This window comes from Stegodyphus dumicola, chromosome 5 (assembly GCF_044657685.1).
Source record: "Stegodyphus dumicola isolate Sdum_Otavi_A_Nest chromosome 5, ASM4465768v1".
Lineage (NCBI taxonomy): Eukaryota > Metazoa > Arthropoda > Arachnida > Araneae > Eresidae > Stegodyphus > Stegodyphus dumicola.
The window spans coordinates 50766867-50785448 of record NC_140772.1 but is presented as its reverse complement, the minus strand read 5'-3'; the positions used below and the strand labels follow the sequence as shown (position 1 = coordinate 50785448).

The 18582-nt window shown below is 36.6% G+C and overlaps 1 protein-coding gene across 1 annotated transcript in view; it reads left to right on the top strand.

Annotated features, from left to right (window-relative positions):
- Positions 1–17550, top strand: part of LOC118201523 (somatomedin-B and thrombospondin type-1 domain-containing protein-like) — a 37956-nt gene extending 20406 nt beyond the window's left edge. Inside the window, exons 3-4 of the mRNA XM_035373639.2 lie at positions 5110–5230; positions 17083–17550. Of these exons, the coding sequence (XP_035229530.1) occupies positions 5110–5230; positions 17083–17368 (407 nt within the window). The 3' untranslated portion in view covers positions 17369–17550. The remainder of the gene's footprint in view (positions 1–5109; positions 5231–17082) is intronic.
- The last annotated feature ends 1032 nt before the right edge of the window (positions 17551–18582 follow it).

Genomic DNA, 18582 nt, shown 5'->3' with positions numbered 1-18582 from the left:
GCATTTTTTATGGAATTCAATCTCGCTGTGCAGAGTTTGGGTGATCTTGATGGGACACTCTGAGAATACTCTCAGAAAAGTGTTTTTTCTTTTGTACATATAATGGATAACACTTCATGCAGCCGTTTGTTAATGCCATTCTCGGAACGTCGAATTCTCGGATTGACTGAATGCCACATAATTATTTATTGTTAGTGTCATCAACAACGATTGTCCCTGTCTGGACATCATTTAATTTGTTATCGGTAATAACAGGCACATTATTTTTTGGTTGCTTTATTAACCCTTTATCCATTGATATAATATTATAATTAATAGTAAATAAGTACAAAAAATGTATGCAATATCTGAACTAATAAGTAACAAATAATCACTAAGAGTGAGAAAAAGGCTGTGCCACCGCCAAAAGTTGACTGGAATACGACAGCAATATTTTCCCGCTTTAGTCTAGACTTGGTGTCTTCGCTCTCATACAAAAACATTGGTTGAGTTTGCTGCCGTACTGCATTCAGATCTAATTAAATTTCGGTGGCGCGGCAGATAGCGTTAAAATAAGAACTAAAATAAGGAATAAAGCTCGATAAATTTCAGTATTATGTGCCATCTGTGAATACACTAAATTACTAAATTTCGACTTCATCTGTCGACAAACCATAATATAGCTTCTTGTTACTGTAAAATGTAAGATGAGTAACTCAGTTAAGTTTATCTGCGACAGAAAGATTTGCTTTCGTGAACCAGTACTAAGTCACGACCCAGCATTTGCGAAACTCTGGAAAACTATAAAGCACGATACATCACATCATGCAACAACTTTCCAGTCGTGCACAGTTTAAGGGTGGCACATAAATTTAAACAGCACTTCACATGTAGTGCTGAGTTTCTTATATACACTCATGTCCATAAATTAATTATAATGCAAAATCAGGCAAAGGAAGCGTTAGAAGCAAAACAAATTTGACTTATTTGTAAAGCTTATTTATTAAACAAAAGGTAAAGAGCAAAAAAAGATGCTATATGTTTGATATTATTAAAAAAAATTAGCGATTTTTTCTCCCTGGAGCAAATTAAAAAAAAAAAAAAAAACCTATTTACAAAAAACCAATATTACATGGTTGGTATGATTGTTAATACGTTGTATGTCTCCCAGACGATGCAATGCAGTCCGTACAATGCCTAGGCATGCTGAGTATCAAATTATCGATCTGATCTTGAGGGATATTACCCCCACTCAAAAAGCAATGCTCTCCGAAGTTCCGGTAGACATGTAGGAGGAGTTTGACGGGCTGCAACTCGTCGGCAAAGCATGTCCCACACGTGCTCTACTGGATTCAAGTCCGGGGAGAATGCTGGCCAGTCCATACGGGTGATATCCTCTGACTGAAGGCATTCGCTTACGATGTTTCCACGGTGAGGACGGGCGTTGTCATCCATAAACACAAATTGTGCGCCCATGGCGCCCCGAAACAAACGTACATGTTGTTCCAGAATGATGTCCCGATAGATTTGGCTTGTCATGGTTCCAATTTGAGCATGCAGGTCAGTTTTGGAACCCAGAATAATTCCACCTTAAACGAGCACTCCTGCACTACCGTAACGGTGTCGTTCAATGATGTTTTCTTGGTGGTAACGGGTACCTGGAGCTCTTCATATGAAAGTACGGCGAGAATCAGACTGCAAGCTAAACCTGGACTCGTCGGAAAACATCACACAAGCCCACTGTTGCGGTATCCACAATGCATGCTCTCTACTCCAGGCTAACCGCAGACGACAGTGAGTTGCAGTAAGTGGAACGCATCTGACAGGTCGACGAGCATATAGACCAATTTGTACTAAGCGTCTGTACACGGTCTGCCTCGAAATTGTCGTACCAGTGGCTGAAGAGAGCTGACCAGACAGGTCTGAGGCTGTGCTCCGCCTGTTTCTTTTGGCAGTAACTGCCAAATACCGGTCTTGATTCGGCGTTGTAATTCTGGGGCGACCTGTGCTGTAACGTCTGCTCACATTACCATCATCTTGGAATCGTTGCCGAAGCCTGAAGGTGACACTCTGGGCAATTCCAAGTTCGTCTGATACTTCCAGTTGGGTACGCCCACATTCCAGACGGCCGATAATTCTACCACGTAAAAAATCATCCAAATGCATGCTTTGTGTCATAACTATTCGGTTATTGCACTGAAATGCTTATAAAGCGCCTGTGAACAATTTTACTTCTTTGCCTGTATTCCTTATATATCACTCTCTTACACTCTCGTCATTGTGACGTACCACCGGTGTCATCTGGTTATTTCCTGAAATTTGCATATGATTCTTGAAGATGTGTGTAGTGATTTTACAGGTGATATATTTATTTTAGAGTTCGATTTTCGCGTAACTCCGAATTATCTTTAATTTATGGACATGAGTGTATATTACAAATCCTTGAAGATAGGTACTGAGCAACAGCAAGTATTTCTTGAATTAGCAAAAGAATGGGGGTTTACTGTTTGTTAACAAGTGTCTTCTACTTATTTCTCAAAGTTATGATCCATCATCTCAAAGTTATGATTCATCTTGAACCTCTTTTGTTTTAGTATGCATAGTCCTGCTTACATCTCTTCACAATATCATTTGCAGTTGATTTTAGTTTGTTAACTTTAGCAGCAATGCACTATTTGTAGATAATCTGCGTGATATCCTAAAAAGGAATGGCCACTTTTAAAATGGGCTAACAAGTAAACAGTGACAATTGTTAAAGTTATTCTTACATGGAAATTTAAGGGTGATGTTAGGAATTTTTTTAGTATTCTTTCTTATATTATTACCGAATGACACTAACAGATGGCTTGGAAATGTTTCCATACAAAATCCAGTTGCGGCAACCATTTAAAATGGAATAAAGGAAAAAAACATTAATTTTTGGGGAAAAGAAATGCTGCAGTTGTTTGAGAAGGGCAATACTAATGTTAATCTTATGCGGTTTTCTAAAGTACAGTTTCATCTGGAATCATTATCAATAAACAAAACTGGCAGATAAGGGAAATATAGAGTCCTCGTATGTTCATTCCATGATCACCGTATGCACAAAAAATTATTCTATGAGCAACTTTATATAGTAGAGACATTATTAGACTCTTTTTTTTTTTTTTTTTTTTCTATGAGAATTCAAATATTGCACGAAATGTTACCTTCCTTTTGATTCTTTGGACGATTCATCTAAAACAACCTGGTTCGTGCAAGAAGGTGAGAGACCTTATTAAGAATGACGAGGTTTCGTACTTTCCTGGAGCAATATTTTGACAGCTGAGTTATTGCATTGCAGTGCTTTCATGCAACCAACAAGGGCTTGGAATGGCTCTTTGTCTTCGCTGTATCATTTCAATAAGTATGATTCCTTTGGCCCAACTAAAATTTGAGCTGCTTCAACAGGATCCCACTACGATTGAGAAAATGGAAGAAACCATTGATCTCGAATGCCAAGACATTCAAGTCGTGATGTTGCGGAACGTACCTACTAATTTTGTACTTTGTTTACCAGTGATTGCTTCTATTTTCAAGCTTTTTGAGAGCATTTTGTTGTAATTTTCCCAAAGTATTCCAGTTATTGTCGATTTTAAAAAGAGGAAGCGTTAACTGTTGGTCGCGTTTAATGCTACACAGTGAAACCTGGATCTGCTTGTAAATATAAGATTTAATTTAAATTGCTTCTAATTACAATACCAAATTATAACAGAAGTTGAAAGGTTTGCCGATGGCCGTTAACAGTGACTCAGAATTCTAAACTTGCGAAACCATGTCTATCTTGCGAATGTCAGCTTAACGTGAAACAGTAGTTACTCGCCCAAAGACAAATTAAGCAATAAGTAGTCAGCCTTAAAACCAAAATTTCCACATGTAGTTACAATTTATTCCTCTGACTTTACCGAAAAACTGCTTACCATTCAAATCTGCATAAATTCTGCAATGAATGAACTTAAAGGCGAAATGAGGTAAAAAGAAAGATTAAATTAAAATAAAACTTCTTTGTTAAACTCAAACACAATGTCACAGTGGAAGTGTCCTAACGCTGTTTGATCAGAATCTGGTTACCACATAGGCTCACAAAGCCCAAGTCCAAGGTTGCAGTTTTAAAGAGACCAATAAAATCATACTGTAATTTTCCGTAATCCTGTTTGTCCTCCGAAAAATAAGTAAAGTGGCCTTTTCTGGCATCTTGAAGGAATCTTGCACTCAGGATACAAGTTTACCTGCCTTCGACATCAAAAAAGCGTGCCCGGATTGTAAAGATTTTTTCTTTATAATTATTTAACTAAGACTTGAGTTTAAAGTGTGGTGAATTATTGTAAATTTTGTTATGGGGATGTGGATTAAGGATAAAGTTGACTATCAAACTACCAGTGGCGTAGCGAGGGGGGCAAGGGGGTGTATGATGCCCCGGGCGCTGCTCGCAGAAAGGCGCCAAATGGTCTGCAAACAAGATTTTCATCATATCACGGTATTTTTTTCGGAAGAGGGGGGGGGGCGCCAAAAAGGTCTTTTGCCCCGGGCGCCAGTTGTGCTCGCTACGCCACTGGAAACTACCAAGTAAGAAGATAACTTCCGTTCGAACATCTCTTAGCATTTTAAAATTTGAATTCTTTCAATTTGCTTAACATTTTCTGAATGGCATGTATTTGTAAGTCGAATCTTTTTTCTACATAACTCTGAATAGCGCATAGGAAAAAATTATTTTCTAACGGAAGTTTGACCGTCGAAATTCCATTTCCAAAATTCTGCTATTATACAAAGATTCTTAGAAATATTCAAAATATTTTGTATTATTATGTACTTTCTTACACCAGAAGATGTATATTTTTTGCTTAATGCTTTACATAAGACTAATTTTAAGGTTATAGTTTAAAATAAATAGTTGTTGCTAATATTCTGTTTCGCGACTTCCCACCTAGTCGAATCGAAGATTTGCCACTTCTTTATTCTAAACTAAATTGAAAATTTATCTTATTTATATGATTAATTTTTTTTATCTATGACCAATTTAAAAATATTTCTTCTTTATAATCCTTACCCTTGATTTTAGAAATAAATTCGGTTTAGTAAGATTTTAAAAAGCAATTTCTCCTTCCTTTCCAGAAACTGCTATGATACTTTCTGCAACGTATTCTACGATCAGGCATTTGAATGAAAGCAAAGATATTCGCAATAATCTGCGAATAAAATACAGAAAAGACCCTGAAGTAGAAAAAAGTAAAGAGTAAGTATATTCTTTAAACAAAATGAAAGTGAATGTCAGAATGCAGAAGAAAATAATTAAGTTGGAAAATACTATGCGTTATGTAACCAAAATAATTAATTAAAGTACATTCAAACCTGTTTTTGTACGTGGATAGGGACCGCATAAAAGAAAATGTATAAAAAATTTCTTAAATTTCATAAGTAGCTACACTGAAGAGCCAAAACTTTATGACCACCTACTCAGTAACGGATTGCGGGATCTTTGGCCTGCAAAATAGCTGCAACTCGCCAAGAACTTGTGGCATCCATGCCACGAATTCTTGGTAGATAATTAGACACTGTTTGCAACAAATGTCTAAGCAGCGGTAACACAAAATCGAGATATTCCGACATGGCGGTATTTCAACTCTAAGCTACCGCTTCGTGACGTGCCAAATATGCTCTGTCGGTTTAAGATCCGGTGAGTTAGGCGGCGAATACATTAACCGAAATTCATCTTTATGTTTCTCGACCCACTGCAACACAGTTAGAGCCTTGTGACATGAGGCGTTGTCCTGCTGGAAGGTTCCCTTTCCAGTTGGGAAGATAGAAGCCATGTAAGGATGCAACTGATACATAGTTATGTTCAGATAGTCCGCAGCTTTCATGTTCTAACCGCAACTAAAGGTCCATATCTAAGGAAACCAGAGCCGCCCATGAGAACGTCCCTCAAAACATAATACCGCCACCATCAGCCTGTGTATGACCTGCTATAGGGGCAGCAACTATTCACCTGGAAGATGGCGTACCCTGACACGAACATCGACGTGATTCATCCATCTGAGACAACTGTCTCATATTTATCCATGGTCCAGTCTTGATGTTCCAGGGCCCACTGTAGGCGTAGTTGAACGACTCTTGGTCAACAGAGGCACACGAGTCTGCTGCGCAGTCCCATATTCAACAGTGTCCGCTGAACTGTGTGTTCCGAAACACTTACACTTGGATCTGCACTGCATTGGGCTGTCAGCCGAGCCATTGTCTGGCGCCGATTTTGCTGTAGCAAGCGGGGCAGTCTCCGACGTCTTTTTTCTTTGATGACGCGAGGACATCCAATAGTTTAGCGTCTACTGCTGACTGCAAGTTTACCACTGTCATTTATCCACTTTGCTTAAATACGAGTAACGGCAGATCGTGGACAACATACCAGTCGTGCAGTTTCAGAGATACTCGTTTCGAGTCTTTGGGATATTATAATCTGGCGTCTATGAAATTCGCTTAGATCAGCAGCCTTTCCCATCACTCTCAAAACAAAAGTATGTGCAAGAATGATTCGTCACCTTCTCCAACAGCAGTTAACCACGTTCCCACTTAATCACGTAAGTAACCACACATCATCCAGATGAGTTTATTGAAAAATGTGGGGATAGTCATAATGCTTTGGGCTCGTCAGTGCCATTATTTGCAATTCATTCTAAAATAAAAATCATGCTGTAAATAGGAAACGCATAAAAATGTCCAACGTACAAAATACCTCACGATGTAGCTAGAAATCGGTTTTACAAACAAGGCAAAAATTAATTTACACTCAAGAACATTTTAAAACGTTTTGTTTATACGTTGAATGTTACATATACGAAAATTTCAAACCGTGCGTGTAAAAATTATTCTTCGTGGCCAACAACGCGAATTTTCTTCAAGTGACTTTCGTCACTTGAAGAAAATTCGTCACTTGAAAATTTTAGATGCTTTTGTCACAAAAAGGCAGAACACTGAAAACGCGGAAGGCTAACTAAATATGACTGACTTAGAATTTTATTTGTTTTTTTAAGAATATTCGTTTTGTTATTTATATTTTGTTTTTATTTTTGCAAGAAATAATAATGTGGTATTAATTTGGGCTTTAAGAAATAAATGTTTGGTTTTATTTTTATTAAAAAAACATACTTTTTAAATTTAATACCTAACCAATTTCCTAGCCATCTTCCCCTAACCCCAATATTTACATGTAAAGATAGCCTCGTTTAGCGCTGTTTCGCATTACGCTCTACTTTGATGGAACGTATCCCCCGCGTTAAGCGGGGTGTACTGTACTGTACGAGTGTTCAGCGACTTAACCGCTCGGCCGCCGGTGGGGCGCCTATGCCGCAGGGAGTTTCACGCGTTCGCTTATTCGATTTTGATAGAGAACTGAAGGCTTACTAGTCACTCTTACTAGTCGAGAAAAAGTATGAAATGTACCAACTTTGCCTTTATTTATCTGATAATTTCAATTAATATTCCCTTGATTGAGAAAAGAGATATTATGTATATCTCTTAAAACAAAAGCAATAAACAGTATGCAACCCTTCATGCTGCTCCGCGCAGAACTCTGCCGCTTTCAAACGAATATTCAGATGAGATTTCAATGTGTCTTTAGAAATAGGCAGGGGAGGGTGAAGAGCCTTTACATTTGGTAAAATTTATGCTTCAAATTCCACGTACTTTAATAGGTGTGGCAGTGATCATCTAAATCTGGGCTGTTATACGACCAGCGAAAAATATATTAAATCACTTAGCTCGCTTTTTATGGCTTATGCCGAGGCTGCACTACCAGAAAAGGAAGGTTTCATCGTTACGCCGTTGTGCACCAGGATCGATTGTCAAGACTGACCTAGATTATTTGTAAGCAATAAACGAAACTTAGAATTCTAATCTTTTCCGCATGGCAGAATGACGAGTCAAAAATAAGTCTTGACATATTTTCATCCCCTTTTTTATGCTATTTATAAACATCTTTCTTTCTTTTCTTTTTCTTTAAGGGAAACATTTTATCAATAAATAGTTTTTTGTATTCAAGTTTTCAAATAGGTGGATCAAGTTAATCATGGGCTGCAATGGTATTAGAACTCAAAAAATGAAGTTTTTAGTTTGGTTTTGAAATGCGGTAATTACACATTTAATTAGTGGATTGTGGAGTTAAGTATTAATAAAAGGCTTCATATGAGTTCTACTGCTATGAAGCCTAAATAATCATTAAAATTTTTATATAATTAACAATATTTAATAATAAATTAAATCGAATTGTGCAATTGTTGTCACCTTTTTGTTGAACAGTACTGAAAGTTTATGAGTCATAATAATGAAAAGCAATTCAGATGTAAGATATTTAGTTTTATAACTAATGTTACCACATTATGGCATGTACTACAAAATTATAAAATGGCATTCGTAATGTTTTAGTGTTTTAGTTCGGTTAATCAAAATGCCAATGAAAGTGAACCATTTCTTTATATTTACATAAGCTTCAAAATAGAACCGTCTTTTATGATTCAACTTTTAGATTGGTTTAAAATGCTGAATAACAAATTCGTATAACATTGTTAGTGATTAAACTTAGTAGATTATCAGATTTCTTCTCAGATATTGCAAGAGGTTTTTCGTAAGCTTTTTCTGGTGTTGCTTCGGAAAGACTGCAGAATTTTCCTGCGAATATATGTTTCCACAATAACAGTTTTAAAATTTGTTTTTTTTTAAAAAAATTCTTATTGAAGTAAACCAATGAATGTTTTTCTACTTTCATTACAGATATGTTGTTGAAGTGTACAGTTTCATTGCTAGTATTGAAGACAAACTTTAGAACTTGTCTAATATGTGAAATCCTTTACATCTGACACAAATTGAGACAGTCAGTAGTGTAGCTAATGCATGCCAGAAACCAAAGAATAAAACAGAGACAGTATTGTCATCTGTAGGCATTGAATTAAAATATGTGCCAGTGCTGCTGCCACAAAGAAGACAACTTTGTAATGCTGGGAACGGCCATAACTCAAAATCCCTGTTATGACAGTATCGCAGAGCATCAAAAATGTTTCTTTTATTGCTGATGATGTATCACAAACAGGGATTTAATAGGCGCGTCATTTTGAATGTAATGAACAGTAGTGAAAATCCTGGCTGGTCAGAGAGTTAATAGACTAGTTCTTGTGTTGATGCTTTTTTGTTACAGATGTTGGTACATTAAAAAGCGGAACATTTAACAGTTCCCTCCCCAATTCAGTTACGTCTCTAGAATAAACACCGTACATGATCAATCAGATTTTTTTTTCACCTCGCAGTAAAAATAATATGGGCCAACTAATACAGATACAGAAGGTCGTGAAAGCTTCCCACGAATAGATGTGAATGAGGGGGGGGAGGGAACTAATTCCTTAATCTAACAGTTAAACGGAATTTCTTTTAATTCCAAATTGATGGGTTACACTTTTTTTAATATCTTGCCAAAGAAATCGTCAATAATAAAATGGAAATAAAAGACTGTTGCCATTCATTAAATGGTGAATCATTTCCACTTATAAAAATTTACCATTGGTACAACAACGAAGAGAGCTTATAAAATAAAATATGCAGCTATAAATTTTCATGAAATTCATTTGCAACAGTAATAATTTAGGTATTCGATTTTTAGCAGAGTCTGAACATTATTTTGAAAATGACGTTCAAGTATGAAAAACAGTAGGAAGGAAAAAAAATAAAAAAAATCTTGCAATCATCTATAAAACAGCATATGTGATTATAATTTGCATGTCGCTGTCAAATTTTATAACTATCAAACTTTTAAAAAATTTTTGTGAACTAGTAGTGTTGTGGAATCTAGTCTTCTTAGCAATGTAACAATTCTACTTTAATTAAACTTAGGAGATAATATAATCAATTAATCAATACGGTTTAGGAAATAAATTATTATATCTACTTAAAGATGTATGCTGCGAATTCTCGAAAAGACTGGAAGATGAATACAACAAGCGAAGGGTGTGAAAGACACTTTTATTCAACACAATACAATAGTTTACAGATGGCACGGACTTACGTGCTTACATAATCACTAACTCCTGTAAGAAGGAACTTAAAAAGGTAATGTAACAACCAAATTCGAAGGTAAAGAGTAGTTCAGAACACACAATTCGATTTAACCTAGCAAGTTGACTCACAAACCTACACAGGCAGGATAATAATTTTGGTGGTACGAATGCAAAGCCTAAATTCAAAGTTAACAGCTGGCAGAATAACAATGTGCGCTCACAACAGAGAAACTACTCTCTAACTAAATTTTCCGCTACTTCAGTTTAAATACTCTCTCGTTCACGCTACTGATTTACATGCCGGTAAGGAAACTTGAGAGGAATAAGAAAAGAGAGAGAAGGCTAAAATATTAAAATAAATATTCGTAAAAATAATAATAGAAACCTACAGTGTACAAACATGAAAGCCAAAAATAAATTCTATAACAAAGATATATAATACACTCTTTTGGAAAAAAAAAAAAAAAAAAAAAAAAAAAAAAAAAAAAAAAACCCGAAGTACCATGAAGGAAGCGGTTGTTTTTGATGAAATTTAATGCGTACATAGCTCATACACAGATAGTAAAATGATTAAAAATCATAGTACCTGTTCACGGCTCCCAATCGCCCATCGAGTGTTGGTCGAACTGACCCTGGCGGCAATGCATGCTTGAATTCGTCGAGGCAAAGAGTGGTAGAGGTTCCTAATGTCATCTTGCGACACATTCTACCAGGCATTCACCAGTTGAGGCAATTCGTCGAAGAAAGAAATGGCGGAGGTTTCTAATGTCATCCTGCGACATATTCTGCCAGGCATTCATCAGTTGTCGCTCCAGATCTGCGATATTTTGTGGTGCCCGAATCTAGCGGCCTACCATATCCCAGACATGCTCGATTGCCAGACATGCTTCGTTGGCCAGCAAGGTCACCAGACCTTGCTGGCCAATCCGCACGGAGACAGTCCAGAGATATGCGAGCGGTTATCTTGTCGGAAAATGGCCTCAGGATGACGTGCCATAAAGGGTAATGCAACCGGTCGCAGGACGGTATCAACATATGGTTGAGCTGTTAAAGATGTATGGAGGACGAATAAAGATGATCTGCTGTTATAAGAAATAGAGCACTACACCATCACACCAGGGGTTATGGCTGTATGCCTTTGTAAAACAAAGGCTGATTGGGACCGCTGGCCCCGTCCTCTCCAGACACGAATACGGTGGTCTTGTGCTTCAAGAGTGAAGCAGTCATCGCTAAACACTATACGATGCCAGTCTGATGGCAGCCATGATGATCGGCTGCGACACCACTCCAGACAACTCCGCCGATGTGGGGTCAAAGGCAAACGTCTTAAAGGCCTCTGTGAGCGTTATCCCGCCTCAGACAATCGCTATGAGATGGTGGACGGTACCACGGGAGGTATAGACGTGGCTGTAGTACCTTGAATAGTCGACAATGATACCGTTGGGGCGGTTCGGGCTTGGCGAACAATCATCCTATCTTGCCTCGCTCCTTGGCCTTCCAGAGCCTTCATTTCGTCGGCAATTTCCTTGTAGCAACTATTGCTGCAAACATCTTTGCACAGCAGTGTCTGTACGCTGCAGGTTGCGGCCTATTGCTCGGTATGACCACCCAGCTTCACGCAAACCTACAGTGCGACGAGGTTCGAAGTCGTTTAGTTGTCTGTAAGGTCTTTGATATCGTTCGTAATGGCATCTTTAGTTGCTTCTTTACGGAATTACAATGGCAGAAAAAAAAAAAAAAAAAAAAAAAAAAAAAAAAAAAAAAGATAAATTTTTCGTTTCTGATACTGGTTTTATACTTTGCGAATTGTGCACTAGAAATGCGCGCTATGATCGTGATTCCTGTTCATTTGCCTTGAAACTTTGATCATTTGCATGTTCTATCGAAATGTTTTTGCATACCAAATTTCGTCACGATCGCAAAAGTCCTTGGTGCTTCAATATTTTGCAAAAGAGTGCATATGGCAGCCATGCCGATTGCAACACTACGAAGAAAGCGTCTAATAAGCTTAAAATTTGAAACATGCATAGAATTTGATAAGATGTGCAAACGAATATCATTGCTGCACATATGCAAATCGTGTACTCCAGTAACACTACCCCAAAACTCAAGAAGAACCGTAGGCAATTATCTCTTCAAACCTGATGTACTAGACTTTTACATTCAGACAGAGAACACCGCTATGAAGCTCTCTGTCATCGAGGACCTATTCGACAGCTCGAATCACATTACTATCATCTGGACCATATATTCTGCTGAGCCAAATGACAAACCTCTAAAGAATCTGATTCAGAAGACCAACTTCTTAAAGAAATTTACAGATTGGAGACTGCTCCATAATATTCTTTATAGCAATTTCTTGTTCATTTGCAATCTCAAGAATACTGACAGCGCTATTGATAGCTGGACTGAGATTCTGAATAAATCTAATAAGTAACCATTACTAGCATTTCCAATAAGTATATGCACAGAAAACTACGTGAAATAAGATTTAACATAAAATATTGGGACAGACTTCGACAGCAAATTTTAACAAACTAGGATGGAAGAACTAAAGAGGAAGATAAAAATCTCAGATTGTAGAATCCAAGATTGGGATCCGCAATGAAAAAATTTCCGCTTTTTGCATTCGTTGATTCTTAAAAGGTTTAGACTTCTGCTGACCTTGAAAGGCTGTTCCAGCCAAATAAAGAACCGGTCGAGGAGATTTCGAATCTAAAGCTATGAAAAAAGATAATGCCCTCAGGTTCCCTCAGAGGAGATCACAGACATCATCACGAAACATAACATACGGAAGGCTCCAGATTTGGATACAATTGCTAATGTTATCCCGAAGAATGCTTTTAGCAATACCGTCTCAAGACTTACAAGCGTTAATGCTCGTCTTTTTTATTCGTATTTTAACTGTACCATTAAGAAAGACACACCACTTTTGTCATCCCCAAACCGGGTCAAAATCTACAGTAGTGGTCTCAAACTGGCAGCCCGCGAATACATTTTAGTTATTTATTGTAAATACGGCGCTGCGAAAATTTCAAAATTTTACTTATTTGAAATTAGAGTTCATATTATTTTTATTGCCATTAAAAAGAACATGAATAACGCATCAAAAAATCTATAAAATAGAGCTAAATGATTTACAACGTGATATAAATCTTATTCACAGATTTTACAAACTTTTATTCGTACTTGTCAAAAATTAAATAAGCTCAGTTATGAATGTTCGTATTAAGAATAATAGCTTCTTTTGAGAACCCAGTTATATCTGACCAGCTTTTTTCACACATGAAAATTAATACGAATCCAATTGAAAGATGGAGCGTATACAATCCGCGATGAAGATAATTTCTAGTAATTCGGATAAAGAATAAATACAAATTGACTTTTTTCTATGGAATGTTAGTATTACTGATTATGTACGTTTTGATAAATATTTAGTAAGCGACATTTAAAATTTATTTAAACTATATTTTATTTTATTAATAAAAAATTCTTTTACGTCAACTGTTTTCAGATCGTGCATTCGGGTCGCATGCAATCTGAGTTTGAGACCACTGATCTACAGGACCTGGCCAACTAAGCCAAGCACCCTGTCAACAGCTGCCTTAAAGATTCTAGAAATGATTATTCTAAACAGACTGCAATGGCATATAATCAAACTACATGATCATCAGTACAGATTCTACAAAAGATTCTTGATTTTTATGCGACTAGCGAGGACTGTGGGCTATTGAGGATATCAGCGTTTCAATTCATAATTAGCAAAGCAACACTCTTCTTAAGCTAGATGTGGCCTAAACCTTTGGCATCGTCAGGCATAAGGGACTCATCTTTTAACTAATCCAATTAAAAGCCTGGAAAGATAACTCAATGATCAATTCGTTCTTGTTGGTCAGAACATTTCACGTCTGACGGATGAAAAATTTTTTTTCAAACTCAGACTTCAAGAAAAATTGTGCAGGAACCCTCAGGGCTCTATTCTGAATCCTGTGTTCTGTTTGATCTGTATCTAAAACTTCTAAAGCTTTATATCTAAGCTATATCCAAAGCCTTATATCTAAACTGTTTTTGGTGAGAACAGCAACTGTATATCTGCCTGTTGTGCTGATGATAAATCCAAATCTCGAGGGCTCAGTCCTGCCACTCAGCGACTACAGGGAAAGGTTCACAAGACTGCAACTGGATGTAAAAATTGGAAAACTAATATAAACGCAGAGAAACCGAAACTTTTGCGTAACAGGAAGTACCGTAGAATAGACCCCATCTATGCAGAAATTTACCTTCTAGCTATTAAGCTGTCACTCTGAACAGAAGTTTCTTTTGGTCGATGCATGTACACAGTACAAAGTTCGAACCAGTAGTCGGACTGTGGACCACCAGCCCACCCACACATACTCTCCATTGCAAGGTTGGGGGATGGAGAATATAATACTCAACAAAATAAACAGATGTGGCATAAATGAGATTTTTCTCTTTAATTGAAATTCTTGCATGGTACTTTCAAACACCTGCTGGATTGGTAATCGCACTGTGGCCAAAGACAATACGTTGGATTTACACTGTATTGATGCTAGGCACGACCGCATTTTCAGCCTTTGAGTGGTTGTGAGGGTTACAGATTTTCTGTCTGACCTAAAAAAGCCCCAGTGTTGCTATGTCTACATGTCATCTTTCTAGATTCAAACTGATGATCTAAAATCCGAAAACAACGAAGCCCCAACGATTCTGGTTCTCGGACTTTGTATCGTATTACGTTAGAAGAAAAGCCAATAAATCGCAATGGTTATGCGGTAGCACCTTGGATCAAGGAGTCTGACATTCGCCCGAAGAATGATAAAATATTTACAGTCGAGGCACCGGGCCACACCGACTTTACGTTTGTACAAATCTACCAAAATATCAAAAGAGAGCAGATTAGTTACATCATAAATGCGCGCAGTTCTATGTATGTTAGCTAATTTTACTTGGAAGAGTGGCATTGGTATTCTGGTTTTAAAATTATACAATGGGATACATTTTCAACAACTGAAGGCTTAAGTGGGTAACTCATCTTTAATTTCATCTGCTAGACAGTTGGAAGAAATTCCTCTAAGCACGATCTTTTTAGGTATAACAGAGGAATTATGCACAAAATTGTGTTGGTTTTCAAATTGGTCGAGTGATAGTTCTGGAATTGCCAGGACAAGTAGGGAATATTTTTAGGAATTCTCCTGCGATTCTCGGTAAATACAGAATTCGTCTCCTCAACTTTTTACCAAAACCATTGAATGTTAATGGTAGATAACGATAATAGGCTTGGCTCTGGATTTTCATTTACATTAACTAGCGACCAAGCGGTAAAGTCGTTAAACACTGGTAGTTTGGTCTGGGGTTCGAATCTCGGCGAAAGGGCTGACTGCATGGCATTTTCGTGGTTTTCTCCCATGTGCAACGTTTATACGAGCCAGTTTCCATTAGAAACTCCTCCACAAAGACATTCCCCTTCAGGAGATAGCCCTCGAGTGCTTTGCCGTAATGAAATCTGTAAACTAAACCATTCACATTAACTTGGGCTATGTTGCAAACATCCAGACCATCGTCATTAACTCTACAACTCTGCTATTAACATTTTCATCATTATTTTTTTATCTTGCTTCAATGTATCAAACTTGTTAACATTCTTTACAATACTTGCACTATTTTTCAGAATTGTGTTAGGGCGAACAGTCTTGGTAGGGAAGGTAAATTCATAAAACTAACATTTTTTACCTTACCACGCTTCTTGGTTTTCCTAGGACTAACAGTTGCATTCGAGGGGACATCTGACAACTACAGCACTTTTAACAACTTCCAAAAATGCTGTTTTATCACTTTTTTTTTTTAAATTTAACAACAGATTTGTTACGTGCCTTAAAGAGATAAATAATCAAACTCTTCTAAAGTGTAAGAGATCGCACGAGCTTTTTAATCTGTTAACCCTTGATTCCAGTCTGGCAATCTAACTTCGACCAACATTCGATGGGCACTTTTTTTCCATTTTAGGATTGTCACTTAAGAATTTCTGGCTGGCAAAACAAATAAGCTTGAATTGATTTTTTGGATTTCCAATAAAGTCCATTGTGCTGATGTGTAATCCACCAAGTCGAAATTTTCCTCGTTCGGTAAATCTTCTTCAAGTTCAGCTTTTCGAAATGTCTATTTCACGATCACTATAGTCACTGTCCAAAATTATATCACAAATTCAGGTAACACATAATAAAAAAATCCGAAACACGTGGTCGCAAAAGGCGCCTTATTATGCGACCTACTCTTACGTTGACTGCCGACAAATCGAGGAAATATAATTTTGATATATTTGTTCTTCATCATGTTGCATATGAATGGCCAATAATGTATTATGTGGCCAATGTTAAGTTAATACTATAAACGTTAGAAGCACTTTTTTGTTAAGCAATTCATTCTTATAATTTACGACATAAATAAAAGATTTTTAAGATCGCTTAAATCATTCCTTTAAAAAAGGGCTTGGGGGTTGAGATCGTAAGTCCTGCGATATGATTTTTCTTGGAAACATAAACAAAGAAGAAATAAATACTTTGTAGAAATCACACCTAACCGGCAAGAGCTGTTGCCATATTTTGTAATAAAAATATGGTCTTTCAGCGTTTGAACGATTGCAGAATAAAGGGTTCTTAGTTGCACTAGTGTCAATGATTAAAGAATAGTAACTTTCACAGTTAATAAAAATCAAAGATCATTATGAACACTATGTTGACTCTGAGATTAGATATTAATGAAAATGAGTACTAGTAATTAATGCATATACAATATTTGAGATGGTAACACTGTTATAAATGTTAGTTGAAGCATTCTTAGTTACGCAGTGAAAGTTTGAATGTATTCTGTTAGAGATTTAGCGTAACTAACTAAAGAACACCAGCAAAAATTTTTTATTATCTAATAGTGCATACCCTAAAATAAAAATCTTCATAAATAAAAGCCACTAAATTATTTTATTGATTATTGTACACAAATCATTATATATATATATATATATATATTTCTTTTTTAGGTATTGCATTGTCTTCGAGGTAACAAAAGTGAAGAAACATTGTGAAAGCCTTGGCAACGAACTTTCTCCCAAACTGGAGAAAGGTTCTAAAGTTTGCGTAGTGTGCGAAACAGCAGCTATGAGAAAGCATTTAGGGTATCGTTGTCAAGGGCATGGTGTTGATCACAAGACAACAAGATTTACATTTTTAGCATTTCCTCAATGCCATGGGAGATGGAAAAGATTAGAAATGACAGATAAATGCACGTGCAATGAAAATGGAGATGCAGATTTCATATTTGTATAGGAATTACTATACCTTATAAATTGCTATACTTTAAGAACATGCATTATCAAAATGAAATTTTTTTCTGTATACATGGAACACATAACTTCATTTACCTATATTTTTTTAAGCGAACATTTGAAGTTTAATAATTGTATTTGTAGAATATTGCCTTTTCTGACAATAAAATATTTTTGGACAAATTGCTATTACTCTGCTAGTATATCTGGTAACATTGGCTCGTGTAACAATAGTCCTTGAGGGACAAAGCCCCTTTGGACTTAAAAAAAAAAAAAAAAAAAAAAAAAATAAATTAAAGTTTTCAGACTTTATATTACGCTTAAAGGTACATTTTTTAAACGTTTTTGTGTTACCTTTATTTATTAAATATCATGTTTTTGCACTTAAACCATAAAAGTCAATTCAACAGCAATATCGCAAAATAATTTTAAAATGAGCATATCTTAGAATTTCCAATACGCAGTCTCACGCGGTGGAGATAAAAATTTTTGTTTTTTCTGTGGTGTTGCCATTGTTTGCTTTGAAGTCGTTGAGTTTGTTAATCAAACACAAAATATGAAATCGATAATAAAACAAATTCCAAATTAGGGCTTCCAGATCCCCATATTCGGTGGAAGATTACGTTAGTCAAAATTTGATGGCTCCAGCTACCGATGTTTTTTCCCAATGCGAGAATACATTTATGCAGATTTTTCATTATTTAATTTCTTTAAATATAATGCAGGGCTCTAATATTTGGTGGCAACAATTTAAAAAGCGAACCGACATTTATAGTGAACGAAAAGTCTTTCTGGGCAAATTGTCCCTTTGGACTTTAAAAAAAAAAACTGAAAGGTTTCAGATTTACGTCCAAAGGGGCGTTTTTTTAACATTTTGTCTCTTACCTTTATTTATTAAATATCACGTTCTTCACACTTAAACCCTAAAATTCTGCTCAAGAGCAGTATCGCAAAATAGTTTTAAATTGAGCACATCTTTAGAATTTCTGACACAGTCTCGTGCGCTCAGAGACATAGCTAGGGTTTTCAGCGCCCGGGGACAACTGAAGAATTTCCGCCCCTTTCTGTGTGCCAAGAATAGAAAACATTTCATTTTAAAATTTCGTAACATGAATTTAGTAATTAGAATTTAGTGTAGTGGTGTAGCTAGGGTGGGGCAAGGGGGGACGTCCCCCCTTGCCCCACCCTAGCTACACCACTGCATGGGCTGGAGAT